This window comes from Maniola hyperantus, chromosome 24 (assembly GCF_902806685.2).
Source record: "Maniola hyperantus chromosome 24, iAphHyp1.2, whole genome shotgun sequence".
NCBI classification, from domain to species: domain Eukaryota; kingdom Metazoa; phylum Arthropoda; class Insecta; order Lepidoptera; family Nymphalidae; genus Maniola; species Maniola hyperantus.
Genome location: NC_048559.1, coordinates 6,517,645 through 6,535,057, shown reverse-complemented (window position 1 = coordinate 6,535,057; position 17,413 = coordinate 6,517,645). Strand labels below are relative to the sequence as shown.

At 40.3% G+C, this 17,413-nt stretch overlaps 1 protein-coding gene across 1 annotated transcript; it reads right to left on the bottom strand.

Moving 5' to 3' along the window:
• Positions 1 to 1,589: 1,589 nt before the first annotated feature.
• LOC117993426 (MICOS complex subunit Mic60-like) lies at positions 1,590 to 15,948 on the bottom strand. Its single transcript, XM_034981222.2, has 17 exons — positions 15,893 to 15,948; positions 14,873 to 15,060; positions 13,446 to 13,639; positions 12,824 to 12,859; positions 12,434 to 12,600; positions 10,874 to 11,000; positions 9,833 to 9,996; positions 8,302 to 8,427; positions 7,959 to 8,031; positions 7,436 to 7,536; positions 6,410 to 6,520; positions 5,759 to 5,876; positions 5,140 to 5,277; positions 4,187 to 4,290; positions 3,316 to 3,417; positions 2,713 to 2,804; positions 1,590 to 1,767 (listed from the first exon to the last, which is right to left on the bottom strand). Exons 1-17 carry the CDS (start codon positions 15,935 to 15,937, stop codon positions 1,590 to 1,592), a joined length of 2,064 nt encoding a protein of 687 aa, XP_034837113.1. The 5' UTR covers positions 15,938 to 15,948.
• Between the last annotated feature and the right edge of the window lie 1,465 nt (positions 15,949 to 17,413).

The following is a 17,413-nucleotide window of genomic DNA, read 5'->3' as shown; positions in this document are numbered from 1 at the left end:
TTATTTACTAGCTGACGCCCGCGACTTCATCCGCGTGAATTTAAATTTTTAAAAATCCCGTGGGAACTCCTTGGTTTTCCGAGATAAAAAGTAACCTATGTCACTCTCTAGGTCTTTGACTATTCCCATGCAAAAAATCACGTAAATCCGTTGCTCTGTTGCGACGTGATTGAAGGGCAAACCAACAAACAAATACACTTTCGAATTTATAATAAGGGTACTGATTTATTTTATTTTGAGTGATTTTTTTCATTTATTTTTATATGTACATATGTATTATTGTTTATATATGTTTTAGTAGCCTATGTCACTCTCCAGGTCTTCAACTATATCCATGTAAAAAATCAGGCCAATCCGTTGCTTCGTTGCGGCGTGATTGAAGGACAAACCAACAAACAAACACACATTCGCATTTATAAATAAGGGTACCTACTGATGGGTAGGTATTTAGGTAGGTACTAGGTAGATGAGAAAGGCGGAGGACCGTGTTTGGTGGCTTGCTCTTGGAAAGGCCTATGTCCAGCAGTGGACGCTAACAGGCTGATGCATGGATAGTGGATGGGTAGGTACTTACTTAACCTTGAACCGGAGTCAGTCATTGTAGGATAATATTTTTATTTTTTTAATTTACTTAATTTGTGTGACCGTAATTTACATTTTAATTAACTGCATTTACCTACTTATAGGTACATTTTAAACTTGAATATAATAAGCTGTGATAGCCTAGCCTAGTGGTTAGGACGTCCGCCTTCTAATCGGAGTTCGGGGGTTCAATCCCGGGCACGCACCTCTATTTTTTCGGAGTTAAATGTGCGTTTTAATTAATTATAAATATCACTAGCTTTAATGGAGAAAGAAAAACATCGTGAGGAAACCTGCATGCCTGAGAGTTCTCCATAATGTTCTCAAAGCACAGGTGTGTGAAGTCTACCAATCCGCATTCATCACACGTGCCTTCTCGTGCTTCCATGTTCAGTAGGGAGCCAGAGGTTAATGGTGATGATGATGATGATGACGATGAAAAAAAAATACTTTAGTACTTCCTATTTTTATTAAATATTAAAATATAAGTAGCTACTTTACAAATTTAGACATTAATAAAATAAATTATAACAAAAATCTATCCCAAACATTTACCAATTTTTCGTATCTACGAAGAATTTGCCAAGTGGCCTGAAATTAAACAAAATTACATTTTTATTTTTTTCGAAACGTGTTAAGTTTAGTCCGCAACAGGTCGAGATGGCAATCGGGGTATGAGGCGGAGGGCACCCCACACACCTGCACCGTCGCCCGCGATCGCCCGCCTCGCTCTCCCCGACTGCCATCTCGATCTGTCGCGTACATACTATAAGTAAGTAATATGCTGTTTAGGCCTATTAGCCGATACAGCGTCACCGGAGAATTGGGCAAGCGCGGGAGCTCTGCCAAAGTTTGAGCATTAGGAAATCGGAGGTAAGGTCTTCCTAAGAGCGTCTCTTGTGAGGCTCGGTCTTCGGCTTAGGGTGACGTTGGGTTTTGGGAGTTGGGACACATGGTTTGTGGTAGATTGGGTAGTGGGATCGTTCGTTAGGAGGGTAACTCACTATTCAGATGTACTGCAGGCCCAAGGCCACAGCGTGTGCCAGTATAGCCTCGGCAGCTTGTCGCGTCTCCACGTGCGAGCGCGCCGCGTCGTGCCACGACAAGGCGGCTACCCGCGACGCGCCTTCCAGAGCGCTGATGTACCGTATAGCGTTCGTGAGGTTACCGCGCTCCATCCAAAACCTTTGTCAAACAATAAAACAGTTGTGAAATTCAAACCGATCAATAAAAAATAAAAATAAAAAGTTTATTTCAGATAACTCAAATTCACGGTATGTCTTGGAGGATCGAGCCTTCTTTTAGGAGTAGGCGAACTACTCCTGTGTCAGAAGACACCTATCATCAATATTTCTGCTAAGCAACCAACCAAAGCAGCAGGGTCCTTAGCCTCTGGACAAACGGAGGCATGCATTATCCGGGTGGGGTGCAGGGTAACTTGGTTGCCCAGTGGTGGTCTTCGAGGCGATATTTCATCAGCTAAAAACTACTCTTTACCAGGGAACCTTTGTACTTCACATAAAGAAACTAGATGTCGCCACACGGGTTTCAACCTCTCGCCATTGATCCTCAACCGCGCTAACGAAGTTTTCTCTACAGGGCATCATAATATTACATTGTGGCTAATTGCATTGTACACAATCTCTAAACTAAACTACAATGACACATCTAAATCTATTGCTATCCCTTTCATAATGTTGCTTGGGGAAAAGGATAGCACTAGATTTAGACCTGTTAATTTAGTTTAGTTTAGAGATTGTGTACAAGAGAATCGGCCCCAATATTTGTTTAAACATTGGCCCAACGAAAGCATTGGTGAATATTAATAATTTTATCATGTCATCTTTGAATTATGTGATTAGTTTACTAAACACATATTATCCGCTCCGCTTCGCTTCAGTAGATTGGCACTTAGGCAATCATGATCAACCCATCGCCGGCTCACTGCAGAGCACGGGTCTCCTCTCAGAGTGAGAAAGGTTTGGCCATGAAACTCACAAAACTCCGAAAAGTTAGAGGTGCGTGCCCGGGATACCCCCGACCTCCAATTAGAAGGCGGACGTCCTAACCGCTAGACTATCACAGCTTACACTGGCTTAGGCAATAGGCATAGATTTATGTATAAAATACCTAGCTCTCTGCAACAACTCGAAAGTGTCCAGTTCTTTGTACGGAGGCTCCTTTGGTGGATTGTCTATCTCTTTCTGGGGTATTCCTGACAACTGAAATGAATTTTTAAAATACCTATTTATTCAACGATACACCCCCCCCCCCCCCCCCCCCTACAATCCGCTGAAACAAGTCGAATCTGAATCTGTATGATGCAACATGCATCCCGCGATGCATGCCGCGATCGTCACTTTGCAATTGTGCATTGTAAGGTCTACATCTCCTGAGGATGCTCCGGTGTCGGGGCGAAACGTGCGTCGAGTGTGTTTTGGGATTTGTGTGGTGCTGAGTGGTGGTGGTGCGTATTGCTTGCCGAGTGGCTGCTTTTCCTGCATGGTTAGCAGTGGGAGGGCGGGCGGTGCATTTCGCATGCTGCATGTTGCATCATACAGATTCGACTTGTTTCAGCGGATTACAGCAAATTAAGCTTTTGGTTCAGTATATTTATCACAATTTTATTTCACCACTTTGTCGGCGTGATTAATCAAAATTACAGGAGAGCGATAAAACTTGAGATTGTTTGGTGCATACTGTTGTTGAGGAGGAGATGTTCAAACTCTTTACCTTCATAAAGAGTAAAGCCGACTGCAACCACGAGAGGATATAAACTGGGAAAGACGCTCCTTCTTGTTCCACTAATGCCACTTTGAGAGCGATGTCCTCCATCTGCCAGAAATTATTTTAATTAGCATTTTATCTTTGAATTAGGTATGTGATTTGTTCCGAAAATATACAGATATGTACAGTACCTACGCGGGCGAAAGTAATGTACTCGACATTTAGAAGGAGATAGCAGATTTGCAGAGCGTTGTCTCTGTCGTTGAGACCGACAAAACGTCATATTGGTATATGAGTGACTTAGACAACGCTCTACAAAGCCGAAATGTCATTCTAAAGGCCGATGTACATTACTTTCTGCTGCGTCCTGTATCCCTGGAGGCTTATAGCCGTAGTTTGACACTAGTGTGACGATCTGACGACGACACTATTTCACTATTATTGGCTGAAACACATAGTCATAGTTAACACAAACTAAGCCAATCACAACAATTGAGATTGTAACAATTGACCAGCAGACCGAAATCACACGAAATCGACGCGATCAAAGTTGTCAGAATCAACTAGTCATAATAACACACTAATATTATAAATGCCAAAGTGTGTCTGTCTGTCATCTAGCTTTTCACAGCCCAACAGCACAGAAGATATGCAACTGTTTAACCGATTTACATGAAATTTAGTACAAAGTTAGCTTACATCCCGGGGAAGGACATAGGACATAGGAGTTCCCACGGAATTTTTAAAAACCGCCGCGGGCATCAGCTAGTATGTCATAAAATACTTACCTACTATGAAATCATACCAGGATGTAATCCATACATCGTTAGAATCATCCAAGAACCAAATCAGCAAAGACTACAAAAGTCGACTTTACCTGATGGTACCTGGCTTTTAGGACACTCTCTGGCACCAACCCTTGCTCCCGCACCGATTGAGGTATTGCTTGTAATACAGTGCTCACTAATTTATCGCCATCCCCTGTCAACACAGCAGATAGGTAATTTTATAAAATCAGTTCCTTTAGCGATATTCCTTTCCTTGGCCCTTGACTGCAATTTCACCTGCTGGTAATTGACGATGCTATCTAACTTGGAAGTAACCTAATTTAAAAGGCCACACCCCCTTTTCAACCCATCTTCTTCTTCTTCTCCTTCTTCTTTGGGGCTATGCAGGTCCTTGATATCCCTGTATCACTGCGACCGTCTCCGATCTATTGTGTTTGCCTCCACTTTTCAACATATAGTCCAGTTCATTTCTACGCGGCACATTTTTGCCGGTGTTGTTATTAAGGTCCAAACGCCAACGTCCTACACAACTACACGACGGATTTGACTGAAATTTTGCATACTATTATTACGTAAGCATCAGAAAGGATTTTTGAAAATTCAACCCTTAAAGGGGTGAAATAGGGGTGTGAAATTTGTGTAGTCCACGCGGACGAAGTCGCAAGCATAACCTAGTAAACTATATTCTGACGTGCCATGGCGTTTGGACCTTTATGATCCTTCTAGAGGAAACGTACCTCTTGCACGTCCGCGCCGCAAAGTCAGATTGACTCTTCGGACTCAGAACGATACGCCTAAACGCCCCCCTGATTGTGTAAGAATAACCATTTCATGGCTATCGCAATCGTCAAGAAATTCTGCCCTTTGATTGGTTGATTCGCTGTTCACATTTTTTCACAGCCAATCAAAGGGCAGAATTTCTTGACGATTGCGATAGCCGTGAAATGGTTATTCTTACACAATTAGGGGGAATATCCAGACCAAATAAGATCTTAAAAAAATCAATACAAGAAATACCAAATTTAGTGAAGCAAGGTCATACCTGAAGCTCTCTCAATAGCCCTCAGTTCCTTATCGACGTTAATATAAGGGTCACCTTTCTTCGTGGCCGCCAGTAGCGACGCTCCAGCAGCCCACAAATCTTGGGACCGTCTCGTTTCTCGCTCTATCTTTAAGCATGCTATATAAAAAAAACGAAACTTGATTAACAGCCGCACTCAGAGTCGCTTAATCGTTACTTAGATAAGGCATGAATTAGTATGGTTAAGAAATGCCTTAAGTAACGAGTAAGCGACTCTGAGTACGGCTGTAAGACATATAGTCCGGGACAGGTTGAGATATCAATCGGGGTATGAGGTGGGGAGACTCCCCGCATACCAACACGTCACCCGCGCTCGCCCGCACCAGGTAATCGCGGGGGTTCTGCGGGTGTGCGAGGGGTTCCCTCCCCAATTGCCATCCCGACCACAGTCTAGCACTAGAATGTCTATTAATTGATGATAATAATGATCACTCAAATCGGTATCTCAATAGGAGATGGAGTTTAGAGGTCCAAAATGACTTTTTCGTTTCCTCCGTGCTTCGAGTAAGAAACCCCTTATGTGTCTGTTAATATTTAACAATGAAAAATACGGCGCAGAGGGAGAATATCCTTAACTAACCATTAAGCTTGTCCTGAACGAGTGCCAATTTTACAGCCATTTCCTTAAGTTGAATGGCAAACCGATTCTTTTCGTACGCCACCCTCTCAGCAACAAGCTTGTTCAATTTTGCAGTTGCCTAAAAACACAGTATTTTTCAATGTGTTTAGTAAAAATAAAGGTAAGTATAATGGTATTTCCAGACCAGTTTATACCCGCCACTTCATCCGCATGAACTACACAAAATTTCTCATCCCTATTTTACCCCCTTAGGGGTTGAGATTTCAAAAATGCATTCTTACCAGATATCGCTTCATAGTAGCTAATTTCAGCCTGATCCTTACTTCTGTAGTCCGTGGCCTGATCCATCCAGTAGTTTGAGCTGTGCGTTGATAGATCTGTCAGTCAGTCAGTCAGTCAACGAGAGATATAAGATATCATCATCATCGACCGATAGACGTCCACTGCTGGACATAGGTCTCTTGTAGGGACTTCCACACCCCACGGTCTTGCGCCGCCTGAATCCAGCGGCTCCCTGTGACTCGTCTGATGTTGTCCGTCCACCTAGTGGGGGGTCTTCCAACACTGCGTCTTCCGGTGCGAGGTCACCATCCCAGCACCTTTACGATTATGGATAAACATTATGATATGATTTAATGAAAATACACAAACCTTTTTCTCTTTTTCAATGAGTCTCTTTTCTAAAGTCTCTTGGTGCCTTTCCAGTTGTTTCCTCAAAGAATCTTTTAATATATCATCGTTTTTTTGTTGCTGATCAGCATACTGCAATTTTTATATTCTCATCAAACTATTTTTTACTTATGTTTTCTTCTTTTATTCAATTTGATAATGACTCTTCGTCCTAGCGTGTTGCCAATTTTTAACCAGGACTTTTTACGAACTTACTTTTTCAGAAATCCAAATAAGATCACGACGTCTAGGCTAGATCCCTTTTTAGGGTTTTAGGGCTTACACAAAAATATAAAAAAACAATAAATTTTGGGGTTCCTCAATCCTCATACTTAGAACTGAAACTGAAAGTGGTAAAATGTGTGTGTGTGTGTGTGTGTGTGTGTGTGTGTGTGTGTGTGTGTGTGTGTGTGTGTGTGTGTGTGTGTCCTCTGTAACTTCTAAAATAAGAGAATGATAAAACTAAAAAAATATATGATGTACATTACCATGCAAACTTCCACCGAGAATTGGTTTGAACGAGATCTAGTAAGTAGTTTTTGATTTATCGTGCAAAATGTCGATAAAATACGATTGTACTACGGAACCCTCAGTGCGCGAGTCTGATTCGCACTTGGCCGGTTTTTATTACAAACAAACAACTTCCTAGTTTCCCTACGCAATATCTTAGGCAAGATTTCTCTCGCGACTTCGTCAGCGTAGTTTTAGGTTTTCAATAATCATGTTGCATTAAAAACCTCAAAAATCTACTATACAGTAGCCGGCAGGACCTATTGTATATATATCGACCTTTACGAAACTGAAACCTCCATGGTATCGTCTTCGTAGAGCGTTGTCTCTGTCACTCATACCTATATGACGTTTTGTCGGTCTCAACAAAAGAAACAACGCTCTACGAAACCGATATCTTGTAAAGGTCGATGTGTGCAATATTTCCTGTCGGGTACTGCACATTGTCAACTTGTCAGACATTTGACTGTTTCTCACTTTATGTATAAGCAGACTTACCCGTTTACTAAACTCCTTGTCCATCTCAGCCCTCTTCTGTTTGAGAACAGACTGCACCAATACATCTCTCTCTTTTCTCTCTTTCTCACCTTGAGGCAGCACTACAATGTTTAAAAACTCTACTAAATTTTTAAAATTACTAAATATTAGTCGTATTAGTTGGTTCGCTTTCGTTTTTGACCGAAGGAAGCGAGCCCTCGAGTCTACTTTAGTGAACTTGCATTAGTCCGTTTGTCCGTCTGTCACAACCTTATATAACTTCTGAATTACTGAACGTAATTATTTCAAATTTAAACACAATATTTCCCCACCCCGATTGCCATGTCGACCTATCGCGTACCTACTATGAATGGAGGGATTTAATCCATCTGTCTCCGAACGTACCTACATATAATGCTGCAGGAGTTGCTGGATGGATATCCCAAGAGCGACAGCCTCAGTAAAAGATATCTCATAGCCACGATTACTTTGCCGAGAATTAACAAAAGAGAAGAAAAGATGAAGATATTGTATAGAAACATACTTTCGTAGGCTCTATTGACTCTTTCCGTCATTCCTTCCACAACATCATTTAATTCCGACTTCAGTTGACGTGTCTGCAAATGCAAAGCATAAAAGGATAACCTGAAAGGAAAGACTGACTGACTGACTGACTGATCTATCAACTCAGCTCAATATACAGGACAGATTTGGCGGAAATTTGACATACAGATATTCGTAGCGCATCCGCTCAGAAAGGATTTTTGAATATTCAACCCCTAAGAGGGCAAAATAAGGGTTTGAAATTTATGTAGTCCACGCAGACGAAGACGCGGCTATAAGCTAGTAGTATTATATATGTACTAATATCAATCTTAATCACTCACATATCTACTGGTATGATGGAGTAATAAGTCTGGATCTCCACTGAACTGCAACTTTTTCTGCTCATAATTTATTTCTGGGAACATCGTCTGGTTTTCTTCAGAATACTTATCTATTATATTCTCCACCTGAAAATTAATCCCTCAGAATAAAAACAATGTTAAAATCATCGATATAAATGACAATTTATGGTCAAGCGAACAAAATTTTTCATGGTTTAGAAACCAAATAAATCAGCGCCACCTCAGATACTAATGAACGACCCGTTTGAAATCCAGACGTCACTGAGGTTGCATTGGTGCATAACTTAATTTATTATTACTTTGTAACTACAATTTTTGGTACATGAATAATAAAAATAAAATAAATAAATAAGCAGTAAGCACCAATGAGTCGGTGCTATTTTGTTTGTTCAATAACCGTGTCCATACGAAGTAATATACAAGTCAATGGTTAAAATACATTCTTGAATGAAACTTTACCTTTTTGGTGATTCGCTAACTCAATGTTCAAAGATGAATGAAATTTATTTTTAATCCATTGAAGGTTTTCTACGAAAGAATATTTTAATATCACTCAGTGAAGCAGCAATGTAGAACCAACCAATGTCAAACGAGCTCAGTGGCTATCATTCATAGTTGAACGCGCTGAGTTATAAGTCCCGCAAATTGCTATTCCGCTGGAGCCATGTCTCATTAACATCGAAATAACGTCATTTTGACGTCAGCCGAAATAAAAATATACCATCAGCTCGAAATTTCAGTCTAGTGCTGACGTCACTAAAATGGCGGCCATGTGCATAAGCAATTTGCGGGACTTATGGCATTGAACGCGACTCATATCTAGGTACCTATAAAAACTAAGTAGGCAGGTTCTTGAATATAAATTGAATTTATTTTGTTTGGACGTAATTTACATTTTAATATAATTATAGTATAAATTTAATTAACTGCATTTACATACTTATATTTTAAAACTCGAATAATAGCATGCAATTTTTAATTTTTATAAAAAGTAAATTACAATTTTTTTGTACTCGAATCATCCCGCAGGTGAGTACAATCAAGGGTTAATAATTTAAGATTGAAAAAAACCGGCCAAGTGCGAGTCAGGCTCTCGCATTGAGGGTTCCGTACTACAGACGTATTTTTTCGACATTTTGCAGGATAATTCAAAAACATAAAAATAAATAAAAATCTGTTTTAGAATGCACAGGTGAAGACCTTTCATATACCTACCCCACTCGATATAGTTATCTTACTTTGATAATTTAAAATACTAATTTTAAGTTCATGACCACAATTTAAATTTTTTGTGTGATGTAACCACAAATTCACGGTTTTCAGATTTTTCCCCTAATGCCAGTTATAAGACCCACCTACCTGCCAAATTTCATGATTCTAGGTCAACGGGAAGTACCCTGTAGGTTTCTTGACCGACCGACGGACAGACAGACAGACAACAAAGTGATCCTATAAGGGTTCCGTTTTTCCTTTTGAGGTACGGAACTCTAAAAAATAGCAGAAACCCTACCTTCTGCCACTGAACGTCTAGCACTTTGGACTTGTCATATTCCCACGTGTACTGCATATTTGCAGCTTCTATTTGCTGCAAGTAGTCCTTCATCAGAACTTTGAGGTTCTCTACTTCGTCCTTAGGGCCCATGACACCGCACTCGATGTAGTGCGTAAGTTCTTCTACAGTGAGAATAAAAGCAAACATTTCATCCATACTAATGTTACAAATTACGAAAGTGTTAGTGAAAATGAATATATTATGTTTCAAGGTTCCGCAAATCGCTAATGCGCGTGGCCGCCATTTTAGTGACGTCAGCACTAGACTGAAGTTTCGAGCTGATGGTATATTTTTATTTCGGCTGACGTCAAAATGACGTCATTTCGATGTTAATGAGACATGGTTCCAGCGCAATAGTTTGCGGGACTTATATCAGTATTCATTATTATGCGAAAGTGTGTTTGTTTGTTGGTTTGTCTGGTTAGTCCTTCAATCACGCCGCAATAGAGCATCGGTTTAATATGTGTAGTTGAAGACCTGGAGAATGACATATAAGCTAAATACGTTTTATCCCGGAAAATCAAAGATTTCCTAGGGGATTATTGAAAATCTAAATCCGCATCTCGAATCGCTCGCAGTTGAAGTCACGGAGATTAGCTAGTCAGGCTAGTCTGTCTATACTGTTACTTTTTGAAGCAATTTTGAAGAAATTAGATACAGAGATAGCATGCATCCCAGAGAACGGATAGGTACCTATAGGCTAATATTTATCCCAAAAATCGAAGAGTTCCCACGGGATTTTTAGGGTTCCATACCTTAAAAGGAAAAATGGAACCCTCGTAGGATCATTTTGTTGTCTGTCTGTCTGTAAAAAAACCTACAGGATACTTCCCGTTGACCTAGAATCATGAAATTAGGTAGGTAGGTCTTATAGCAGACATAAGGGGAAAAATCTGAAAACCGTGAATTTGTGGTTACATCACACACAAGGTTTCTGGGTTCTTCAAAGTTTATCTTAGTCAGTTATAAGGAAAATTAAAGTATAAGTATAGTATATACCAATATTAGCAGTTGCCTCCGTCGCCTTCTTTATGGCCTCAGTAACTAAATTCATACGTTTTTCCAAGTGGTCATGGAGTTCCTTCATACTTTTTAATGAAAAGTTTTGCATTGTGTCGGCCACAGCCTAGAATAATGATTATAATGTAGGTACATATTTTGGTATACGATGTTAGTATAGCGAGCGGTGATAGCCTAGTGTGACCTAGGCCTTTAGGTAAGTGCCTATAGAATAGAATAGAATAGAATAAAATATGTTTTTATTCAAGTAACTTTTTACAAGCGCTTTCGAATCGTCGGGTAGTTTTAATTTACCACTGGTTCGGAATGCCGTTCCTACCGAGAAGAACCAGCAAGAAACTCGGCGGTGGCTCTTTTTAATTTTAATTTTTCAATTTACAATGTTATTATACCATACTATACAAGCCATTGCAGCCCCGTGCATTGCTGGAGCGAGTCAAATCCAAGCTTTTTTATCATTTACATAGTCTTCGACTGTATATTATGCTTTTTTTAGGAGCATACTTTTCACACATCTTTTAAACTTGTGTAAAGGCAAGTCTAAAATTATTGTTTGTGGAATAATAGAATCATCACAATAAACATTAGACGAATAACAGTTCATTATTTGTAATTTTACCAATATACCTAGGTGGCTAGGTACTAGGTAGGTACCTACTTATAAATATAACCTGCACTATCACTAAACGGTTTAGTAAATCTCACTTATTATTTACTGAAGTAAATAACAAACTGTTAAGTTAGGAGTAACTTATAATCATTTGTTATTACCTAGCTTAAATAGATTTTCAATTGAAAATAAATATAGGTAGGTAAGTAAGCAAATGATTTACTATTAGACTCTACACGTGATGCCCGCGACTTCATTACGCATGGATTTAGGTTTTTTTTTAATTCCGTGCGAACTGGTTGCTTTTACGGGACAAAAAGTTGCCTATGATAATTTCCGGTACGCAAGCTACTTTTATACCAAAATTCATATAAATCGGTTAAAAGGATGGGCCTTTAGGAATCCCGTGGGAACTCTTTGATTTTTCGCAATAAAAATAGCCTATACCCTTCCCCGGGAGGTAAGCTAACTCTGTACCAAATTTCATCAAAATCGGTTAAACTGTTGAGCCGTGAAAAGCTAGCAGGCAGACAGACAGACACACTTTCGCATTTATAATATTAGTATGGATCATCATCATGATCAACCCATCGCCGGTTCAACACAGCACGGGTCGCCTCTCAGAATGCGAAGGGCTCTAGTCTTTCACGCTGAAGTGCGATTAGCAGACTTCACACACCTTTGATAACATTATGGAGAACTCACAGGCATGCAGGTTTCATAATGATGTTTTTCTTTACCGTTAGAGCGATATTAACTCCAAAAGTTAAAGGTGCGTGCCCGGGATCTTCTAAACGCCTGAACAGATTTGTATGTATGGGGTATCGTTAGAGTCCTTACATCATCCCCAGTAACACTAGTGACAATTTTTTGAAAAAACTTAATGCGGCAGAGCGTTGTAAACTTTCCTGCCGAATGTTACCTGTTACCTGATTGTAAAGTAGGCAAGCTCTGTGCGCAGTGCGGTAGTTACTCAGCGCCTCACTGCTGCGTTCTTTGATTCGCTCGAGAATTTCACACGCAGTCTTTCTTACTACGATCGGCGGAGGTTTCACGCAGTGTTCTCCATCCTCGGTGGCATCATCGTTTATTCTTTCTGTATCAAATTATACACGGTGACTTTTTAGTCTTCGTACAAGAGCGAACAGATTTTTAAGGGTTCCGTACTCAACAGGAAAAAGGAACCCTTATAGGATCACTTCGTTGTCTGTCTGTCTGTCTGTTATTAGGGTAGCCGGACCAATAGATAAACGGTTAAGCAGAATTCAACTTGTAAAAGTTGGATATCCCTGTTGGATATTCTAAGTAACTGTACCTACCTTTTCCAGTTTCGACTTCAGCCTCTGTAGGAACGGCTGAAAAAGAAAAGTAGATAGGTATAATTATCAATCAAATCAATCAATCATCAAATCAAAAGTATCTATTTTGCCCTTCTACCACTTAGTAAAAATCGGGTGTCGTAGTTGTGTAGTAATCTTGTCATAGTCATATCGTAATCTTGTCACAGTCTTGTCATAGTCGTGTCGTAGTCTTGTCGCAGTCTTATCGTAGTCTTGTCGCAGTCTTGTCGCATCCTTGTCGTATACTGGTCGCAGCCTTGTCGCAGTCTTATCGTAGTCTTGTCGCAGTCTTGTCGCAGTCTTATCGTAGGCTTGTCGTAGTCGTGTCGCAACCTCGTTGTCTTGTCGTAATCTTGTCACATAGTCTTGTCGTAGTCGTGTCGTAGTCTTGTCGCAGTCTTATCGTAGTCTTGTCGCAGTCTTGTCGCATCCTTGTCGTATACTGGTCGCAGCCTTGTCGCAGTCTTATCGTATACTTGTCGCAGCCTTGTCGTAGTCTTGTCTAATGGCCAAATCATTTTTCATTGCAACAGGAGACCCATGCTCTAGTCAATACTAAGCTGGCGATGGGTTGATCATGATAATGACGGTGATGACGTACTTATTGCTGGTTTAGGTGGCTTCTCAGGCGGACAGGGCTCGTTCTTCATCACAATCTTCAAGTAGCCCTTCAGCTCGTCCAAGCATTGCTGAGCAAACTCTCCATACGTGTAATTCTCCTCATAAGCTACGGCGATTATGTCGTCGAACCATGGAGCGTGGATTGACAGCCAATCGCGGATCTCCGGAGAACGTCTGAAAATTTTCGAGTAATCAACTAATCAGTAAATTTATAAAATCCTAATCCTAATATAATGTTGCACCAAATATAATATAGTTTTAGTAATATATGAATATATATAGTATAGTATAAATATAATATAATATATAATATAATATAATATAGTATGAATGAGGTCGATGAACTTTGTCAGCCCTAACACAGACTACGGTCTATTTGGGCTGCAAACTGCCAACACCAGTCTCGGCTTTTTATCTAGTGCTTGGGTCTTAAAGTGTGGTGTAAATTGTTCACTTTTCGTTTTGTCTAAATAAAAATAAATAAATAAATAAATAATATCCTAATTCTAATTTTAATATTATAAAATATGTGAAAGTGTGGATTTTTGGATGTTTGTTACTCAATCACGCAAAAACGGCTGAACGGATTTGGATGAAATTTGGAGAGGAGATAGATTATACCCTGGATTAAGACATAGGCTACTTAAAGCCCGGAAAATCAAAGAGTTCCCGCGGGATTTTGAAAAATGTAAATCCACGCGGACGAAGTCGCGGGCATCAGCTAGTAAATATATAAAAGGAAAGGCTGACTGGCTGACTGACTGATGTATCACCGCACAGCTTAAACTATACTGGACGGATCGGACTGAAAGGGATGCAGACAGCTACTAAGCTAAGCGCTAAGAAAGGCTTTTTGAAAATTCAACCCCCTAAGGGAGACAAATAGGGATTTGAAATAATAGATGTACCTACCTACCGCTTGACTGAAACTGTTAGCGACTCGTGATAAGAAAATTTTGACTCTGATTTTGATTTTGACTAACTTAGCAATGACAGCGAATTTAGCGGCATCGAACACAACGGCTATGACGCCCCAGAAGGCGTTATCATCTTTGGGCTTAAGTGGCAGAATTCTCGGACGTAGTTACACCTCGTATTGTGACGTCACACATCTGAATGTATTTTGTAAAATTTTGATTATGACTGACTCTAATCCAACGGCAACAATATATAGGTATATAACGGTCATGGCCCCCAGAAGTCGCTGTCATGATAGGACTTGGAGAGAGCATGGATGTTCCGTCCCGTGACTTCCACTTTGACTTTGACATCTAGTGGCAAACAAAAAACAAGAAGGCGCTGTTTTCTTTAGACTTTGGTGGGCACAGGTCCCGGACTTGCACCTTGTTTTGTGACATCACACATCTCGTGACTTCAACTTTGACTTTGACAAGGACTTTTACCTACTTAGCAATGACGACGAATCCAGCGGCAACAAACACAACAGCCATGGCTCCCCAGAAGGCGCTGTCATCTTTAGGCTTTGGGGGTGGCGGCGGCGGCGGCGGTGGGCATGGGTCCCGGACTTGCACCTTGTTTTGTGGCGTCACATATCTAGATACACAGGCCGTTTGTGCTTCTAGATATCGGTAACGCTAAATAGAAATGGAAAACTTTTGTATTCAAATAAACTTTTATAAGTGCTTTCGAATCTACAAATGAATCTACCACTGTTTCGGAATGCCCGTCCAACTGGGAAGAACCAGCAAGAAACTCGGAATTTGCATTTTTTTAATATTCAATCTATAATACATATCTCACACCCGGCTTTACTCATGTGTTTAGTCGACGTTAGCCCGACTAGTTTCGAACCCATCCGGGGTCCTTTTTCAAAGGGACTCAGTTCGCGCACGCGTCGCGGTTGACTGCGCACCGCGACGCGTGCGCGAACTGACTCCCTTTGAAAAAGAACCCCGGATGGGTTCGAAACTAGTCGGGCTAGCGTCGATTAATCACGTGAGTAAAGCCGGGTGTGAGATGTGTATAATGGAAATCACTCCCGATAGTTTAAACGCTAAAATTCAATCTATCTATATACCCACATAGGTATAAAACAATCCGCCTCTACACATTTTATATGAAAGTGCATCGACTAGAGGCGGGGCGGGACGGATAATGCCTACTAATATTATAGTACGCGACAGGTTCAGATGGCAATCGGGGTATGAGGCGGGGGCACGCCCCGCACACCCACACTTCTCGTTTCCGTCTGTTGTGCGTCACCTGCGCACGCCCGCACCGGGTTAGCGCGGGGGTTGTGCCCGTGTGCGGGACGTTCCCTTCACGATTCCCATCTCCACCTGTCGCGATACAAAATGCTCGCCACACCGCCTTGCGGTACAACCCGTCTCTCGGTGGACGAGCGGACGTACAGTCACATTGGACACGATTTGTTTAGCCAGAGTTAGTCGCATCGAAAATACTTACCAGTAAAGACCTTGCAGTCCATAAAATTGTGTTTATTCTAAACATTGCTGTAAAATTTGATAGGTAGGTAGGTAGTTACTGACTTACAATTTTTTCTTCTATCTTACTTCTGAAATCGTCTGTCATAGCTGCCATATTTATTTTTAAACTAAGTAATTTTAATGCAACTAGTATGGTAGGTATCTTATCTATTTTAAATTTTTAACCAACTTCAAAAAAAGGAGGAGGTTCTCATTTCGACTGTGTTTTTTTTTGTATGTTTGTTACGCGATTACTCCGTCAATTATGAACCGATTTTGATAATTCTTTTTTTGTTCTGTAGGACATCCAAAAAATATTACTATAGAACTACAATAACTCTTGTATACATAATATATTGGGTAATAAATTAAATTATTTTTTACTTTTTAGTGTTGGCGGTTATTGAAGTCGGTATTTATTTATTTTTGAATTTTTTTTTTCACACTTTTCCCCGCGCGAGATAAAAGCAAGCGGCGAGCGCCTACCTGAATTTTCTCTGCAAAAACTTTTTACCAAAACTTTACAATTGTACATAATTTATATCTTGGTCGAACGGTGCGACATACATTTTTTAAATAAACAAATAACATTAGGTAGGTACCTAGAATAGAAATAAAATTAATAAACTGTACACTTTTCCCTGCACGAGATGAAGAAATGAGAAATCAAAATCAAGCGTCGAGCGCCTGCTTGAATTTTCTCTGCAAAAACTTTTTACCACAACTTTACAATTATACATATAGGACGAACCGTGCGACATAGATTTTTTAAATAAATAATGGGGCTAATTCTGAGCACAACCTAATTTTACAGTATTCGCATGCTCTTCTTACTAATGTAATATGAAAAGGACAGACACAGTTTGAGTTCTAAATTTAATTTTTAACCTCTCTCGCGAACCTACTGTTTAAATTTGTATTGTGCACTAAAATTTAGAGTCTTTAAATGTGAAAGTCATGTTCCGTTCCTTTTTTAGCATTAGTAAAAAGAAAAGGATGCAGATACTCTAAATTTAGTTTAGAGAGAGACTAGAGAATCGGGGCCTATTAACATTAGGTAGGTGTGCCTACCCAAGTCAAATTGCGCCATAAAAACATTTCTATGAATCACTATAATTTTATCTACGTAAACATGACGTAAACCTGAGTGTAGCTTAAAGTCGGTTGCAAACCGAAAACTAAGCTATGTTAAAGCTAGACTAAGTCAGCGAAGCTATACTAAGCTGAGCTAAGCTAGAAATATGTCCCGTGCACACCAAAACTAAGCAAAAATCTCAGGACAACACTGGCGAAGGAAGTGCGAAGGGGTACCAGGATAGGCGGGAGGAGTTTAGTTAAGCATATTGTGTAGCTGTGCCGCGGCATACATAGCTCAGCATCAGCTCACGTAGCTTGCAGTAGTTTGCAGTCTGCACACAAGTATGAAAAATCTGCCAAGTGCGAGTCAGACTCGCGTACCGAGGGTTTCGTACTCTATTTTGCACGATAAATCAAAATCTAT